General features: G+C 46.1%; 6 protein-coding genes across 6 annotated transcripts; 4 read left to right on the top strand and 2 right to left on the bottom strand.

The window, feature by feature from the left end:
• Positions 1-547: 547 nt before the first annotated feature.
• On the bottom strand, positions 548-1,830 carry F5Y00DRAFT_240783 (uncharacterized protein). The gene is made up of 2 exons (XM_048008299.1): positions 1,577-1,830; positions 548-1,511 (listed from the first exon to the last, which is right to left on the bottom strand). The coding sequence occupies exons 1-2, from the start codon at positions 1,782-1,784 to the stop codon at positions 1,117-1,119; spliced, it is 603 nt and encodes a 200-aa protein (XP_047863599.1). The 5' UTR covers positions 1,785-1,830; the 3' UTR covers positions 548-1,116.
• Positions 1,831-2,042: 212 nt separating this feature from the next.
• F5Y00DRAFT_240780 (transmembrane amino acid transporter protein-domain-containing protein) lies at positions 2,043-4,661 on the top strand. The gene is made up of 5 exons (XM_048008298.1): positions 2,043-2,542; positions 2,620-2,705; positions 2,764-3,388; positions 3,444-3,559; positions 3,620-4,661. Exons 1-5 carry the CDS (start codon positions 2,484-2,486, stop codon positions 4,330-4,332), a joined length of 1,599 nt encoding a protein of 532 aa, XP_047863598.1. The 5' UTR covers positions 2,043-2,483; the 3' UTR covers positions 4,333-4,661.
• Positions 4,662-4,837: 176 nt separating this feature from the next.
• Positions 4,838-6,748, top strand: F5Y00DRAFT_240778 (WD40 repeat-like protein). Its single transcript, XM_048008297.1, has one exon. The coding sequence runs from the start codon at positions 5,040-5,042 to the stop codon at positions 6,510-6,512; it is 1,473 nt and encodes a 490-aa protein (XP_047863597.1). The 5' UTR covers positions 4,838-5,039; the 3' UTR covers positions 6,513-6,748.
• A 450-nt stretch (positions 6,749-7,198) lies between these two features.
• Positions 7,199-9,819, bottom strand: F5Y00DRAFT_240777 (glycoside hydrolase family 76 protein). Its single transcript, XM_048008296.1, has 6 exons — positions 9,622-9,819; positions 9,078-9,458; positions 8,970-9,026; positions 8,867-8,914; positions 8,233-8,811; positions 7,199-8,019 (listed from the first exon to the last, which is right to left on the bottom strand). The coding sequence occupies exons 2-6, from the start codon at positions 9,313-9,315 to the stop codon at positions 7,403-7,405; spliced, it is 1,539 nt and encodes a 512-aa protein (XP_047863596.1). The 5' UTR covers positions 9,316-9,458; positions 9,622-9,819; the 3' UTR covers positions 7,199-7,402.
• Positions 9,820-12,413: 2,594 nt separating this feature from the next.
• F5Y00DRAFT_271007 (uncharacterized protein) lies at positions 12,414-12,920 on the top strand (the record flags this gene model as incomplete). Its single annotated transcript, XM_048012712.1, has 1 exon — positions 12,414-12,920. The coding sequence occupies exon 1, from the start codon at positions 12,480-12,482 to the stop codon at positions 12,918-12,920; it is 441 nt and encodes a 146-aa protein (XP_047863595.1). The 5' UTR covers positions 12,414-12,479.
• A 2,418-nt stretch (positions 12,921-15,338) lies between these two features.
• F5Y00DRAFT_240773 (prion-inhibition and propagation-domain-containing protein) lies at positions 15,339-16,558 on the top strand. The gene has a single exon (XM_048008295.1). It carries the CDS (start codon positions 15,488-15,490, stop codon positions 16,304-16,306), a length of 819 nt encoding a protein of 272 aa, XP_047863594.1. The 5' UTR covers positions 15,339-15,487; the 3' UTR covers positions 16,307-16,558.
• The last annotated feature ends 109 nt before the right edge of the window (positions 16,559-16,667 follow it).

The raw sequence follows: 16,667 nt of genomic DNA, 5'->3' as shown, positions 1-16,667 counted from the left end.
AGGCTCAGGACAATTTGATATGCTTATCACATTTTCGAGACCACTTTCAAATAGTTCACAGACCCAGAGGCCGACCCTCTTACCTATACAACAGTACATTAATATCCAAACAACGCAATGCAGATCTCGTCATGACCAACGCATCGTCCCGGAACTCAATTATAAGTGCGGTCCCGAAGGACTGCATTAGCTTTAAGACCGCTCGTGTCAAACCGCCGATCCCGTCTGAGCCGGCGCGTTTGAGTTTTGGCTCGAGCTAGAGCAGCCACCGCACTCGCCACATATGGCTTACAATGAGTTACCTAACAGCTTTTAAGCTTGTTCCTGCGACATGCAGGTGGGATTTAGTACATAAGGTACCTATTCATAGAATGGAACGTTAGGAAATGACTTCTAGTACTCAGCCACCACCGAAAAAAAATTGGATTGGACCAAATCAGCAGTCTTAATTAGAACACCGAGGTCTCTCTTGATTAGCTTCGCTTACTAGTATATTGTAAATGTTCTGTTACTTTAATAAGGTCTTGGTATATTGTTTATAACTTGTTAAGTATCTAATCTGAGGGTTTACTTAATAACATACTAAGGGTATTTTAAGGTGTTACTTCAATTTACATCATTGTGAATAATATTAGATATGAATACTAAATCCAGTCTAACGTGACTTATACTCCTATACTCCTGGGGCTATGCTATGCTTGTCCATTGCCCTCCTGTTAATCTTCAATACTAAGATTGAATAGAGCCATAATGAACATTGTTACTAGCATTTCCATGCCATAGAAACTAAACAATGGAATACATCACTACAAATCGGAAGAGGTATTTGTAGCGGGCAAACCTTATTGTTCGTTTCCGTCTATTCGAAGAGTCTCCAAATCCCTTCCCAATATTAGCCCTCAGTGGCGGCAGGGCCCTTCAATTTCGTCGTCGCCGCTGCGAGACTTTGCGCCTATTCATAGTACGAATCGACCTTGACTTCGTAGGATCGCGTACAAAGCAAGTCGGGCCCATAGTCTCAAAGACGCAGCTACATGAAGAGTATGAGCAGGCCAACAATAACTTGGAATAGTATTCGACCCCCCATAGGAACGTCATGGGCATAGGTCATATGCCTCAAACCTCATTCCTGGCCCTTTCTACTCTTCTCACGATGCGCTCGGCATTCTCAACACGGCTTTCGACGCCCGCCACGAAGTTCGAGTAGCTCATAACATTATGCTCGTACCACCGGCGCACAACAACCTCGCTGCGGGCTCTCAGCTCCGCAATCTCGGCCGCCTGCGCTATTTGTGTCGCCTCGATTCCCTTCATCTTTGGTAATAAGGCAGCTAGAGTAGCCGTGTGCGCCGGGTCTGGAATCGGCGTGTCGGATATCGCCGTGAGCGCGGAAGCTGTAGCCGGGAATGAGGACGCGGCAGCGAGAACAATAGCGCGTACGGCTTCAGGCGGGAGATCGGAGGGTGGTTGGGATGGCGGTGGTGGCTGGAAGAGACTTGGCTGAGATTTATCTAGGGGTACCTAGTTAGTTGAATCGCTCATAGCGTTTGTGTAAAGAAAGGAAAACAAAACGTACAGAGTTTAAGAAGTTCGGCATAAACGCGCATTCGTTGAAGAAGAGTCGCAAACCGGTGCTCTAGTTCTTGCATGCTCCTTATAGCTGATGCTTTGGGTTGCTGAACCGTATGGCCATATAGTAAATGCTCGATACGCAAGAGTCGCGTCTCGAGGAGAGATATCGTAGAGAGAGTCGTATTGTCTAGAGTCGATTCCATGGCGTCCATAATGAGCGTTTGTTAACTGATTGAAAACTAGCGAGTCGGTGACGAACGTCATAAGTGACGCAAATCCTAAAAGAACCTCTATCGCGGTAAAGGATAGAAGGGATTTAATGGTAATTGGTAATTGTAGAACAATAGCTAAACAGGTATGTAGATAGGTAGCTCTCTTTGAGGTATTCTATCAAAGATTGATAAGGATAAGGCTGAGCCAATCTAGGCTAAGTTCCCCGGTCTTTTGGGAAGCTTCGGGATCCCGGTTCGGAAAGCTAGCCGTTAATAGCCTAACCAGGAATACGTGATTTAATTGATTGGCCAGAAATAGACGTCAGCAGACGCAATCCACAGATGGGGAGATTGCAGGTGGTCTTGACGACAACTGGCAGTCACAGTTGAATCTACCTGATTCTAGTGTTTGACGTGTAATTATGTATCACTTTCCACCCTCACATCATCATACGAATATAGCCAAGTAAAGCAACGTCAATAAGCATATATCCTATTCATCAACCTCTAAGCGCGTGGAAACAATCGAGGATACTGGGGCTCTAAAACAAGTCGCGTGTGTACGAAAGCGGTCAGCGAGGAAGAAACCAGTCTTGTCTTACTCGAGCAGCGAGGGAAGATTGAGACACACAGATCTTCAGCGCAGCTAATTGCTGCTGAGGAGGATAGCGATAGGAATTATAGAGTCCTTCTTGGACTATGCCGAATTATTCGACCATTTCTGGAGAGAGCTCCGCCTCCGCTAGCGATATGACAAGGTGCGTAGCCTTGCCAGCCAGCCGCTGTGATTCCTGTATCATTAATACTAGCGGTTAACACTAATATCATTCTACAGACAAAAACGGGCTCGCGGCCGTCCAAAAGACACTGGAGGAGGACAGGCCACTATGATTAGCAGTGTTATTAACCTTCTTAATACTAGTAAGTCATATCCTGCTATCATGTAGTCAGTTCATGTCTAACGTAAGTGGCGTTATAGTTATCGGCGCCGGCACACTAGCGATGCCCTCGGCCCTGTCGCACTTCGGAATGATACCTGGAGTCATCGTGATCCTATGGTCAGGATTTACATCCGCCTTCGGCCTATACCTTCAATCCCGATGTGCACGATATCTCGACCGTGGTACCTCGTCGTTCTTCGCCCTATCCCAAATGACATATCCCAACGCCGCTGTTATTTTCGATGCTGCGATTGCCATAAAGTGTTTTGGGGTTAGTGTATCATATATCATAATTATCGGCGACTTAATGCCAGGCGTGGTGGTAGGCTTTGACAGCAGAGCGGCCGGAATCCCATATTTGATGGATCGTAACTTTTGGATCACCGTCTTTATGCTCGTTATAATTCCTCTAAGCTTCTTGAGGCGCCTAGATTCTCTGAAGTACACCAGCATTATTGCCCTGGTGTCGATAGGGTATTTAATCGTGCTAGTTGTCTATCACTTCGCTTCGGATGTTCTTGCACCCAGAGATAAAATCCGGTTTGTCTCGTGGGGAGGGCCCGTGGAAGCTCTCGCCAGCTTACCAGTGGTTGTTTATGCATACACCTGTCACCAAAATATGTTTTCCATCCTCAACGAGATCTCAAATAATTCCCCCGGCAGGTATGCTTCCCTAGCACTAAAAACTCGTGAAACCACACTAATAAAGACCATATAGCATAATGGGTATTATCTTTTCCAGCATTGGTTCTGCAGCTGGTGTCTATATACTAGTCGCTATTACTGGTTACTTGACCTTTGGCAACGATGTTACGGGCAATATTGTCTCCATGTGTATGTCATCCAATACTGCCTTCTCTCTAATTCGCAATCAAGCTAACGAACTTAATCTAGATCCCGCATCGGTTGCCTCTACTATCGCCAAGGCGGCTATTGTCGTTCTTGTAACATTTTCTATCCCGTTACAAATACATCCGTGCCGAGCATCTGTAGATGCCGTTCTTAAATGGCGACCCAAAGATGTGTCTCGCCCTCAAGGGCGGACAAATTCTCCCGGCGGCAGACCGCTTCTCCCAAACGCTGCTCAATCACGATCAGATCATGGACCGACCGCGCCTATGTCAGACGTGCGCTTTGCCGTTTTGAGCACCATTATTATAGTGTTAGCTTATATCGTTTCCCTAACCGTAGTCTCCTTGGAGCGAATGTTAGCGTATGTCGGTTCCACGGGGAGCACGAGCATTAGCTTCATCCTTCCAGGTCTATTTTACTACAAAATCTCGGACCCGAATTCGATCCACCAGCAACGCCTAACTAAGGATGACGATGTGCTGTCTCCCCCTAGCTCCGATTCCGAAGAGGGAGACGGGGACGAAGGGCTTCTAGGGGCAAGCGTAGACAGCATCCACAGCGTAGCAAGCGGCTCGAGTGCTAAGGGTAAGAATACGAAGTCGCCGTGGCGCTGGCGGAGGAAGTGGAGGTGGGATATGGAGCATATCAACCCCGAGTTCTTAAGAGTAGCGGCGCTTGCTTTGTCTATCTACGGCGGATGCGTTATGGTTATATGTCTGGGGATGAACTTGGTCGGTACCGTCGCAGCGCATTAACTTGGGAGATTCATCCCGTCCAGGACTTTTATGGATCTTGGGATCGATCCAAGACCCTCAGCTAGTATCGCGCATGTTTGAGGGTTCAGCGGTTCTTACTTTATTGTTGCATCTGTAGGAGTTTGGGGTATAGCTGCTTCATTGTACATATATATTTTATTGGAAACTTGCTTGCGGCTGCACATCTTTAAGTACATACCGTTATAAATCCTAACAATCGTAGGTAAGCCACGGAATAGCTTGCTACTCTTAATTCATAGAGAATGTGGTTGTTCCTCTCCTTTGATAGTTATTAAGTACCTAGCTAGGTTCTAACTACGGTACCCAAGTGTTGTAGCTTTTGCTGCTGCTAAGAATAGAAGGTCGACGCGCCATTACGTGCATGAGGCCCCTATTTAATACTTCAGGGTAGACATTCACAGGCAGCACGAACAATGCGATCTCCACTTATAAGGCGTGGCGGGGCCCGGCAGGATATGTATTGCCCCACCAAAAAAAGTAAAAAGTTGAACTGATTATCAAGCAGGCGTCGACTTCCTTCTGCATATTACACATTTACCAGGTACCTACAATCTACAAGCCGGTTTATAAGCTTTAACTTCTTGTCCGCTATCAATATTCTCCCCCCTCCGTAAATTTCGGCAATCTACTACTTCAAATTACTGGAATACCCAAGCGCGAAACCTACCTATCTACCCCTCATCATCATGTCTGCCCCTCATAAAGACGATGGAGACGATGCGCCCGAGATGCTCGACGCAGAAGATGCGCTCGAGGAGATCCAAGATGTTGAAGGCGATATAGCTATGGACTCGGACGACGACGAGCCAGAAGAGATCACTTTACAAAACGACAGTATAGCCTACTTCGACGCTCACAAGGACTCAGTCTTCGCCATCGCTCAACACCCCACCCAACCCTCGCTCATCGCAACCGGTGGTAGTGAAGGCGAAGGGGATGATGCGCCGGGAAAAGGCTACGTTTTCGATACAAGTCCAGTTGTTGGCCGTCCTGTCCTTCCGCCTAGCTACAACGCCGATCCATCATCCCAACAACAAAAAAGCACCGAGTTAAAACCGCTCTTCACAATCGAGGGTCACAGCGACTCGATTAATACGCTTGCATTCACGCTACCTAACGGGCAATTCTTGGTTTCGGGAGGTTTAGATGGTAGATTACGCACATACGAGCTCTCCGTAGACGCGCGCAATAAACCGTCTTTTGCATTCCTCGCCGAGTCCCAGGAGGTGCCCGAGGTGAATTGGTTGGCGCCGTGCCCGTCGCCGAAGTACCCTAACACCATTGCGCTAGGTGCTTCGGATGGCTCCGTCTGGGTGTACACAATCGATCCCTCCGATTCTGCGAACCCTATGCAGATTGTCCAGAGCTACTTCTTACACACCGCATCGTGCACGGCCGGCTCCTGGTCGCCCGACGGCACATTCCTAGCTACAGTATCGGAGGACAGCTCATTGTGTGTTTGGGACGTGTGGGGCGAGGCGGCTGCCAAGAATCTGGTCAACGATAACGGCCAGACGGTGGTATCACTCACGGGCCAAGACCAACGCTTTGGCGTCGAGGGTGGTCTGTATGCAGTTGCTGTAGACCCCAAATCCACATTCGTCGCGGTCGGTGGCGCGGGCGGCTCGATCAAGATAGTAGGACTGCCACGAGTAGGCGCAGACAGCCAGCCCGCGTCGAGCAAGCAGAGTAAAACCAAAGCTAAAGGCGGGGAGGCGGGGAGCGCGCAAGGTGGTACAATTTTAGCTGATCTGCAAACGCAGTCAGATGGAATTGAGACGCTCAGCTTCTCTTCGAAGCAACCACTACTAGCAGCGGGTAGTGTGGACGGTAGCATAGCGGTATACGACACATCGCGACGGTTCGCACTGCGGCGGCATATAAAAGAGGCGCACGAGGAGTTCAGCGTGGTGAAGGTTGAGTTTGTAGCGGGACTCGGCGACGGATGGTTGCTGACGAGCTGCGGTATGGACGGCGTAGTTCGCCGGTGGGACGTCCGAGGCGCGGCTAGCTCGGCAGTAACAAGTCTAGTCAAAGAGTGGAGGGGTCACAGGGGAGACGGCGAGGGTGGAGGAGTACTCGGGTTCGTGCAGGGTACGACCGGAGAGAGGATTGTTACGGCGGGCGATGACGGTGTCGTGTTGGTATTTGAAGCTTAGGGATTTAGAGGTACTTCATGATAATGCTAGAATTCATACCCGGCCGTAGCATAATAAATAAGGCTTTGGCTAAGATTTATATCCGCTTCTTTGTGAATAATTATCTTGTATCGCTTATTATGGAATAGCTACCTAGGTAGTTGATCACTTACGAGTATAGTACTATGATATCTTTGTATAATGTCCCTATTCAAATAATATAATACATAGATGGGTGATTAATATCGCATACATGAAAAACAGGTCGCCGGTACTGCTCATGTTTTTGAATTTGCTTCTCTAACTTATTTCGGGGCAACCCATGTAACAACGGTGACGCGTAAGTGTAATTAACTCATATGAACATAGGTATCTTTCATCTGGCTCTTGTACTATAGCCGCGTTATTTGCGAAATTGAGCTATGGTCACAATAAGCAATGGCTTACGTACCTGTCTGTATATGGTATAATTAGACCATTTAAGAATCAAGCTTGGAACAAGCTAAACTCGATTTCGGATCGAAGCGGATTGGGTTGATGTTATTGCGAATCGATGTCTGTTAACTTCGTACCTTATAATTCACCCTACCTCAGGTAGTCACCTTGGGTACCCAAAAATGACAATTAGTTCCTCAATCCATTAGGGATCTCCGGAGTTTTAGACTTCATAGCTAAGCTTTCCAATTAACTAGTTAATATTTACACGTGCCTTAGGTATCCAATGTGATAGAAAAAGTGGCCTGAATATACGAGGATATATCGTGAACCCATTCGTGTAGATCCACCAGAAAATATCATCACGGCCGAAAACTGCTGGGCATAAATCTAATAGGTATACCGTGATCCCAATCCAAGACTCCGAACGCCTTCTCCCGTTTAAATAAACATAAAAAGTTCCGTCATAATAATATTTACTTCTCGTCCATTATCACAAACCACATACCACTTAACAACCCACCAAGAGCAAGGGTCGTCAGTATTCCCGCTCCGGCCCTATCCGCGGCCGTAATGGCCCTCGGCTGCGCGATCTTGTCGGAATCGGAGCTGCCGGCATTCACATTGCCCTGGGACGAGCCTCCGGTCGCCGACGTGTAAGGCGCTTGCGCGAGGGGGGCCAGAGGCGCCATGACCGCCTGCAGCGCATTCATCTGCTCGCCGACCCCGGTGATACCGTCGAAGGTGTCTTCTTGCAGCCAGCTGAACCCGCACGCCGTCCCCGCCGGTCCCTTGTAATCCGTCGATGTTCCGGAGCATTGCTTGGCGGCGGCTTGGGCCGACGAGTTGAGCAGGGGCGTGATCGTGTCCGACGTGAAAGGGGCGATGATCGTGGTTAGAGCCATCCAGCGGCTTAGGTGTCCTTTGAAAGCCTGCTGGTCCGTATTGCACTTCGCGGACGTCTTCTCGCAGCTGGGCTCCCACATAATTCCGTCCTCGAAAAATATACTCGCCACGGACTTGACTTGTCCCTCTAGGCGTGTCTTCCACGGCTCGGTGCCGTTGGTGTGGTTATACATGGCAGCGGTACCGTCTAACGTATAGAAACATCGTGTCAGCTTTGCAATACTACAATTCTAGAATATTCACTGTTGTTTTTTTTGGTTGGTCGAAATGATAATAGGGTCGTCACACTTACTGCTGAGCGTTAGCTACTGTATACTCCACGAAAGTGGTGTTGAAAGCATTCCTAGAAAGAAAGGGGGTTCGAAGATAACCAAGCGAGATATTTTCATAGGTACATACCATAGATATAATCCCGCGTTGTAAGTAAATTGGGCCGCGTTGATCTCCGTGCAGTTGTCGTCGCCTGCGTTCCCGGCGCCGTCTAGCACGTTGTAGTTATCGTTGATGAAACCCACCGATTGCTCCCATTCGAAAATCTTACTCGCCCACGAGGCGTAAGTCTCGTTGCCGGTGTATTTAGCCAGGCGCGCAGCGATGTTGAAGAAGCACCCGTTGGAAACGGAGTTCTTGTAGTTGTAGCCGTTGTTGAACGTGTATATTTGCCACCGCATTCCGCCACCGCACGTGGTGGTCTCCCACCGACTGACGTATTCGTTGTATACGGCCTGGACTAATGCTAGCCACTGCGGCTGGTCCGGATCTGGGTTTGTGAAGTTCATCTCGGCGGCCGTCATTGCTGCCATGGCCCAAAACCCTTGATCGTCGTTGCCCTCGGATTTCGTCTGGTTCGAAGGCATGAAGTCTGCGTCATCTCCTACCTGATGCTGGAGAGCCTGGAATGTGATGTCGTTATACGTCTCGTCGCCCGTGAAAGCTGCATAGTCTATCAGCGCTCCAAACATAGCGCCCGCCTCCCACCCTGTTAACTCTGTTAGTTAAGAGCCGAATAACTCGGTGACATGAACTACGCGCACAATAGTAGGGATCAGGTAAGTTTCCAGGGACATCGCCCGTATTATTTCCTATGAAAGGCCAATTAGTACAATCGTTTTTGTGCGATCCGGTGATCCGGCTCACCTGTATAATATTTGACGAGGCCATAAGCAATCGTACTAGCGGCCGACTTGATAGAAGCTTTTCAGTGTTAGTTGTGGACATGGTACAGTTTACACCAGAGCGTCTTACAATCACTTGTCCAGTCTACATCGATAGCGACCACTAAATTGAGAAGCAACCCTAGAGCGCCAACTAGAATCGACAAGGAATACATGACGGCCTCGCTTTGGAAGAAATAGAATCCAAAGTGTATGAGTTGTGACCAGTTGGTTTTTGGAGTAGACACGAGGGAGCGATTAAGTAAACGGACCTTTCTGAAGGGCCGATGTATCAGAAACTTAAGTGATCGGCCAGTCACATCCACCATATACTAATATACTATGCACAGCTCTTCGTTGACTTGTGGACCTAGCAGATCCCGATATTCATATCTACGCAGTTACAGCTACGTTACGAGAGAACCCACACCTTCGTGTTTGTCGACGCGGCTTCTGTGGGCCTAAGACCGGTCTAATAAGTATTAGATATAAATTCAGTGGACCACCCAACTACCTCATAAGAAATAGCACTCATTACAAGAGTCCCTCCGCTTCTTCTAGCCCGAGAAACAATTTCATGTTCATTGCTGCGCCATTTCTAATGGCCTAGGGAATGTCAGACGTTGTATACGTACCCCCCGGTGGTCACGCTGAGCAGCGATATCGAATAGAAGTGGTCGGTTCCATACTACGAGTTTCGAAGCGAATCGCAGTCTGGCGTGGGGGCCCCCGCTGTGACGCCATCTGGTACGCGTCAACTATCATGAGGTGCCTCGAAGTGTAAGCAAGCTTTCTGCGTCTAATCTTAGACGGTTAATTACCGGAGGCTAGGCTTGGTTGGACGGATCGTCAGGGGAATCGGAGAACAAGCTTTTTCTATCTGCCGTCAGGCGAGACCCATCCCCAGGGTCGTTTTGTGGGTTTTCTGTGGTTTTTCGTATCGGGCCGGAGCCTCTCTCGGTGATACAGCGTCAAAGTATACATAAGAAGGTCAATAGGAACAGAGAAATTAATAAAAAAAAAAGGAGGAAAAAATATTCACAAGATCGGAGGGATTTTCAGTCGCGTATAATCTCACCGTTGCTCATTACCAAACGCGACTTTCCACGCCTCAGAAAACCTGAGGCTCTTTGATATGCTTGTTTCATTAAGGCGACGTGGGCGATCCGCTAACATTACGACCAGCAAAATGCGCACAATTGGAAATCCATATTTGTTCACAACCCTTGTAGCCCCTCTTTTCACAGCCTTTCTTATCTCCATAAAACCATCACATACGTAGATATATTCAACTTGTTATCTTTAATTCCGCGCGAGGGATACCTACCCCTAAGCTATGTAACTATTACTTTTGCCATCGTCGTAACCTCACCCTAACAACGTACAATACTTCGATTGAGAAATGGTATCTTAGAGGGCGAATTGTACAGGAGATTCAGGATAAAGTCCGAAATGAAATCGAGAGGCATTTCAAAGTGAAGATGGCGGGGAAGCCCACGATCGTCGGAGGTGTTATGAAATGAAACCAAACACCAAACAGCATTGTTGTTCCGCAAGAAACACTATCCTAACTACCTACGGAAGCCTGCAACTATACGTACTGAAATCGTTCTTTGTTATGGATGCCTCATCTAGAATCCTGACAAGAGGCTATATGAATAGATCTAGGTTGGTACACGTGGTTATGATCTTTACTAGACCGTTTAAAGCCACTGTACTAGTGAGGGTATTTCTTATTAAGCAAACTTATGGTCATGGAGATTCGTGAGAGAGATTCAGAGAATTCTTAGCAACTGCTCCTTGACAAAACTTACAGTATTACATAATGAGCTAAGCTACTATATAAGGCGATCTCTCAACTGTATTAGACCTCGAACTTATTCTGCTCAAATGGTTGATCAAAAGCAGTCTAGCCTTTTCAGCTGATGTACCAGACTCCGATCTTCCCGTGTTCAACGAGTGGACCGTGCTGCTTGATGCGTTTTTACATAAAATTCTATATTACGATATATACTTTTGTTGTCACCAACTCCTCTAAGAGACGAGGATAACGATAAACTACACGAGCTTTTGCCTTGCTTTCTCTCTGGTATATAAGGATTTCATTTATATGAAGCTATATTAATACAAGGGAATGGGCAAAAGGGTCAAAGACTACGTGTCATGAGAGACAGCCTTCAAAGGTGCCTATTAACGTACCACATTATTGAATGTGCAAAATTCTTGTCGCTATTAACCTGGTTTTACTCAACCCCAGAGTCTACATGGTTCAATGGAAGGGGCTCCGTAGTCCCGGTTATAGGTTCGGTAACCCCCAACGCCATCTACGATCGGATCTCGATGCTTAGACCTGCATAGTATATGCTCAGATGGGATGATCCCGCTAATGGGGATGACTCACTCTGATAGCTCGGATGTGTTAGGTTGCATGTTGCTTAAAAGTTGATAGGCCGGGGCATTACAGCTTTACCCCATGTGAACGACGTAATATGGTGGTGTACTAGAGCTTTTCCAAAACCGGGCGACTTTACCCTACCCACCATATCGACTATTTATGGTATGCTTAAAGCTAGTGATACTTGGCGTGAATAATATACGGCTTATAGAGTGATTTGTTATGGATTCCGCACCTGATGGTCACATTGTGGCGTCCAGCTATCCTCTTAATGGGTGCCGATACAAGGATTGATTTGCATCCACTAAAGAATGACTCCAGAAGACCACCTTAACATCCAAAAACCAAGAAAAGTTAAAGCAACCGTATTATAGAACGAGATAATATTAATATATATATCATTTGGAAACTAAATATAAGTAAAAGAGTTTCTATGCCCTCAAGTGTCAGCAAAACACGGCGGGATGAGCCTTTTAGGTCATGTATGCCCAATCGGAATTGATGGTAAACTATTTAAACATATCAAACTATTTGGATTCTAAAAGGTGTTCCATCGTATCTTGCTAGCACTTGAGAACATGTCAAAGCGTATATATCTCAATACCTAAAGCGCTTAAAAATGATATAACTACCTCGTATATACTTTTAACCACCATCTTTCGCATTTTTAAGACACGACAAGATCTTTGGGGTTGTATGCGTGGGGGGCAAAGCAGGAGTTGATCAAAAGTAAAAAGAGTCTATACATGTTTAAATAACGGTTGCTTAACTTACATTCACGCTGATATACGTTGTAATAATGTACTTTGCTTGACGTAACCCGACATATATTTGATTCTTTTTCATGTATAACAGTTTTCATCTTTTATATAACCCCCTAACTTACCTCTGAGTCATCTATATTCAAATGCTTGTAGCAGCTCAGAGTGTTCCTACTACTGTTTGCGGCTATTATATACGACCTATATTACCGTATCACACTATACTTTCTACAACGTAAGTCGCTACCTCTATCGCGTATTTGGACTTTCCCGGCCATATCTATTTTCTCCTTGGAAAATTCTTCCGTGTCAACACTGACGGTATCCGCTTTCCAGAATGCCCCCCAAGAAGACAGATAATAAAGTCCAACATTTGACACCTCGAGATACTGAGGTCATCGACACTATTTTACAAGCTTTCCCTCCTCAATCGAAACCCAAAATAGATTGGACTGCTATCGCACAAAAGCTAGGGTTGAAAAATGAACCGACAGCTAAGGAGACCTTCCGTGTTCTCTGCAGAAAGAGAAATTGGTTCAACGCGATTGACTCCCAGTCTGAAGCTGGGCCTAAATCTTCCTTGAACCCGCAAAAGGACGACGCTACTAAGGACGAGACTCACGAGAGGGCTTCTAATATTAAGAAATACAATACAAGACGTCGCACTAAGAAGGAACCCCAAGCAGAGCTCAAACCCAGTACTACCAAGCTCACTGAGACTGCCGAGAGTCAGGAGGAGACATTTTCAGATGACGAGTCTGACTTCGGCTGCGCCTAAGGTAATGTTTGGGATACATTCATCATGGGCCTCGAGGTTAAATCTATGCCCTGCGGAGAGATTTATGACTGGAAGGGCGATACATACATGAGTAGAGGCATAGCTCGATGATCTCAAATGCTAGGTGGATTTGGGAACCCGTACACTCATTTCAACATTTCAGATCAGTGTCGAGTATTAATACTATAAGTACCTGGTTTAAATAGTTATTTGATATTTAGCTAGGTGACTTCATAGGAGGTATTATTGGGCCTTATCATAGCCGACATCTTTATTAATTATCTCGTATGAATCGTAGTGCGACTTGGTACTAGAAATGGGTAAGACGTAGCTGGCGATACATTTGATTAATTTGAATTCGACAATCCGTGCAAAGCAGTCAGATGATATTGTGCATCGTTAATTGAGTTTAAGAGCTAATATATTATGAGTTTGGTTACTTCCCCTTTCCCCAACTTGACCTGTGACAAAGTTAAAGATAATCAACTATGATAGTATACGTACCTTCTTAACGTAAAGGTGTTGAAAGTATAATAATCTACCCTTCGCACTAAAAGGTCATGAGGTAACCTATAGGTCAGGCAGTGATAGTCAGGTACGGAAGTTGAGGCAATATATGTGGAGAGATGGAGTGAGTTAGTTTCAACTTTATAATTGACCCTGGGTTATTGTGGATTACCTAGGTAGGTCTAGGTAGGTCTAGGTAGTCATGCGGTGACGCAGTTACGTCGATAGCTTCCAATCAAGTATCAAAGTCATAAGGGGAACCCGCGGGTAGAAGTGCTTGGCTAACAATCATACACTGCAATCATACGATGAAAACCTTGAGTGCGCTCACTACGTAATTGGAACGGTCACAGGATGCATTCATAAATCCCTGACCAATAATAAATGTACCATGACGGATGTTACATCTCTTTGGATAACTGAAAGGTCGCATACTCTCCCCGCATCTCAATTCTGAAGTCATCAAAATACTCCCAACCCTATAGAGATCACTACTCATATTTCATAAATCGTCACCTGAAGTCTGATCTCTCTTCCCCTATAATATCTTGCTTTAAATTTTACATTATTCAAACGAGCCTCGTGACATTCAGCCAAGATGTCTGGCGGCGAAAAAATCAGCCAAAGCCCCACGAGTAAGGGGAACGTTAGTAACCAGCCAAACCGTGGCCAACAGAACGCCACTGGACGCAACGACAGCGGGCAGAGAAGCAGCAGCAGTAACATGGTCAGCTTTGACCCAGATGATGACATTATGTTCCAAATCGACGACATAGAGCTGGACGATGGGGACAGCGAAGTCAATAAGTAGACTGGACTCCAAATAGGTACGATGAAGCCCTATAGTTTGGTGTTGGAGGAATCATTTACGCGATATGACTGAAGGAGAAAAATAGAAAATATAGAATTGAGTGTTCCAATGGGAAGTAGTATACATGCGCGTTTGGTAATGGTGTCGGGTGGCGTGTTGTCTGGGAAAATGTAAACCGTTAAGTCAAGGCTAGGAGTTAGGTTGGGCTTGGTTGATCAAAAGGCTGCGGCTAGTTAAGAAGGGTTTTAAAAAGAGAGACACACTAGTATGGGACCAATTTAAAGGAAAACGTGCGGTTTCAACTGCTGTATTTGGTCGTGTTAGAAATTACTAGTTCACATAACTAAAAGTTAGGTTGTGAAGTTATGATTACCCCTATTTTGGGCAATGTCAAGAAACCCAACCAGGTTTACAACCTAAGATTCATATGGTAAAAGGTTAGAGCAGTGAGATACGAATAATATTAGATTAGAATGGGGTTGGGTTTCCTTTTCCGGCTATTCAAAAGATGTTAATATGGCTTTGTATGTTGCGTTGGCTTAGTCGCCGACAATATCCACCCCATAAGGACTTCTCCTACAACACTACCTATCCAAGGTATGCTAAGTAACAAATAGCTGTACCGTTAGTTATATTAGCTTTCTCTGCTTATTGGATACTTTTCACGAATGAAAAGAGTCGAGTTCTTTGCTTCCTGATATAGCCGTTTCGAGAACTGAAGGTTCAAAAGACATCGAAATAATCATATATGAAATGGATAAACAATTTACACGCTGTAGAAGGAGATTTCAAATAGTATTTGCAAATAGAAATGGATTATGTATGCGTATACTACAGCTGGATACTCAACAGACGAGCAGAGATAATTATACATTTCCTTTTCGGAAAAGAAACAAATACCAATGGCACATTAGCACCGCCTAATGGGCTGGTGGAATGACACTGGGACACGTTGCAAGTAGTAGTAAACTATTGGTATAGATTTATGGAAACCGTTCTCGTAAGGTCTATGGTCGACAGTTATTCCAATCAAACCAATACATGGATCCACCATATTCCCAATTCTCCGTATGGCTCAGTACTTATAATCTCAGGCAGTGCTGCTACATAGCCTCAGCAAATCCATTAGGCTGCCGCTGTTCCCGCCTACTTATCTTCATTCTTTTACTCTTATTCCCCTCGGGCTCTGTAGGCATCTATACGAGTATTGTTCCATGCGATATGAAGCGCGCTTAGCACTTCCTACACCATGGATATCGCTAGCAGCGCTATCGGACTCTTGAACTTTGCGATCGAATGCTTTAATAATATTCAGCTGGCACGGGAGTTTGAACAAGAATTCTCGACGTACCAGTTGAAACTTGACGTCCTCCAGGTCCGTCTTTCACGATGGGGAGAGGTTCTTAGAAGCACCAACCCCAGCAATAGCGGATCCCAGGCTGGGGACAGTCGAACTGCCCGGAAAAAAGAGCCCGACGACGATGCGGACCCAGCTACGAAAGCACATCGTATCCTCAGCGAGATCCAAGACACCATCTTGAGCGCTCAACGTCACGCAAGACGGATAGAGACCCGACTTGGGGTGGCCGATAAGAAGCTACTCGACCCCGAGGTATACGTCCCGGCCGACCTCAAGAAGATACGGATAAGGTTCCGCGAGTGTGTCCGTAGGTGGAAAGCAAAGGCGGGGAAAGTTGTCGAAGCGACCAAATGGGCTTTTTACCAGAGGGCTAGCTTTGAAAAGTTCGTCACGGATATGTCCGCACTAGTCAGCGATCTCGAGAACCTGTTCCCCGAAGACGCCAGGCAAAAGCTTTCCGACCTCAGCAAGGAAGAATGCGACGGCATCAGCAAGTCCAACCTAGAGGAGCTCAAAGACATCGTTGAAGAGTGCGACCCGTGGCTAGGAACTGCAGTAGACGAGATGCTCCAGAGTAGACTCAGCGCGGGTACCAACATCACTCAGTCACACAATACCGGTATGGTGACGGGGATACATCGCGGCGATGTCAATGGTGTCAGCAACGGGAATGGTAACAAAACCCGGAACTACTGGGGTAGAACTTGATACTTCTGTGTCTACCGAAGATTTGCAGAGACTTTTGGTCTGCGAATCATTGCGTTAGCTTCAGCAGGATGTATCCGTCCTGCAGAGAATAGGTTGATGGTAATATAATACAAGTTTCCATGGTACTCCAACATCATCGCTTTCTGTCAGATAGTATAAATCATTATTTGCCTGCATATACGATGCAGCCCTACTAAATGCGGAGGATAAGAATCCTACGGGTATCCATCCAACCCTACTTGTGGGGGCCAGTATTCCTATTCCAATATATTCAAACTATCCTCGTAAAGCATATGCATATATTCTCAGGAGTAGATGTCGCAGTTATCTCAGTATTAAATCTTCAACACCAAGGTATAGA

The sequence above is a fragment of the Daldinia vernicosa genome (assembly GCF_022497035.1).
Source record: "Daldinia vernicosa strain CBS 139.73 unplaced genomic scaffold F5Y00scaffold_32, whole genome shotgun sequence".
NCBI lineage: Eukaryota > Fungi > Ascomycota > Sordariomycetes > Xylariales > Hypoxylaceae > Daldinia > Daldinia vernicosa.
Note: the sequence above shows the minus strand (reverse complement) of the source record. Positions and strands in the feature narration are given on the sequence as shown.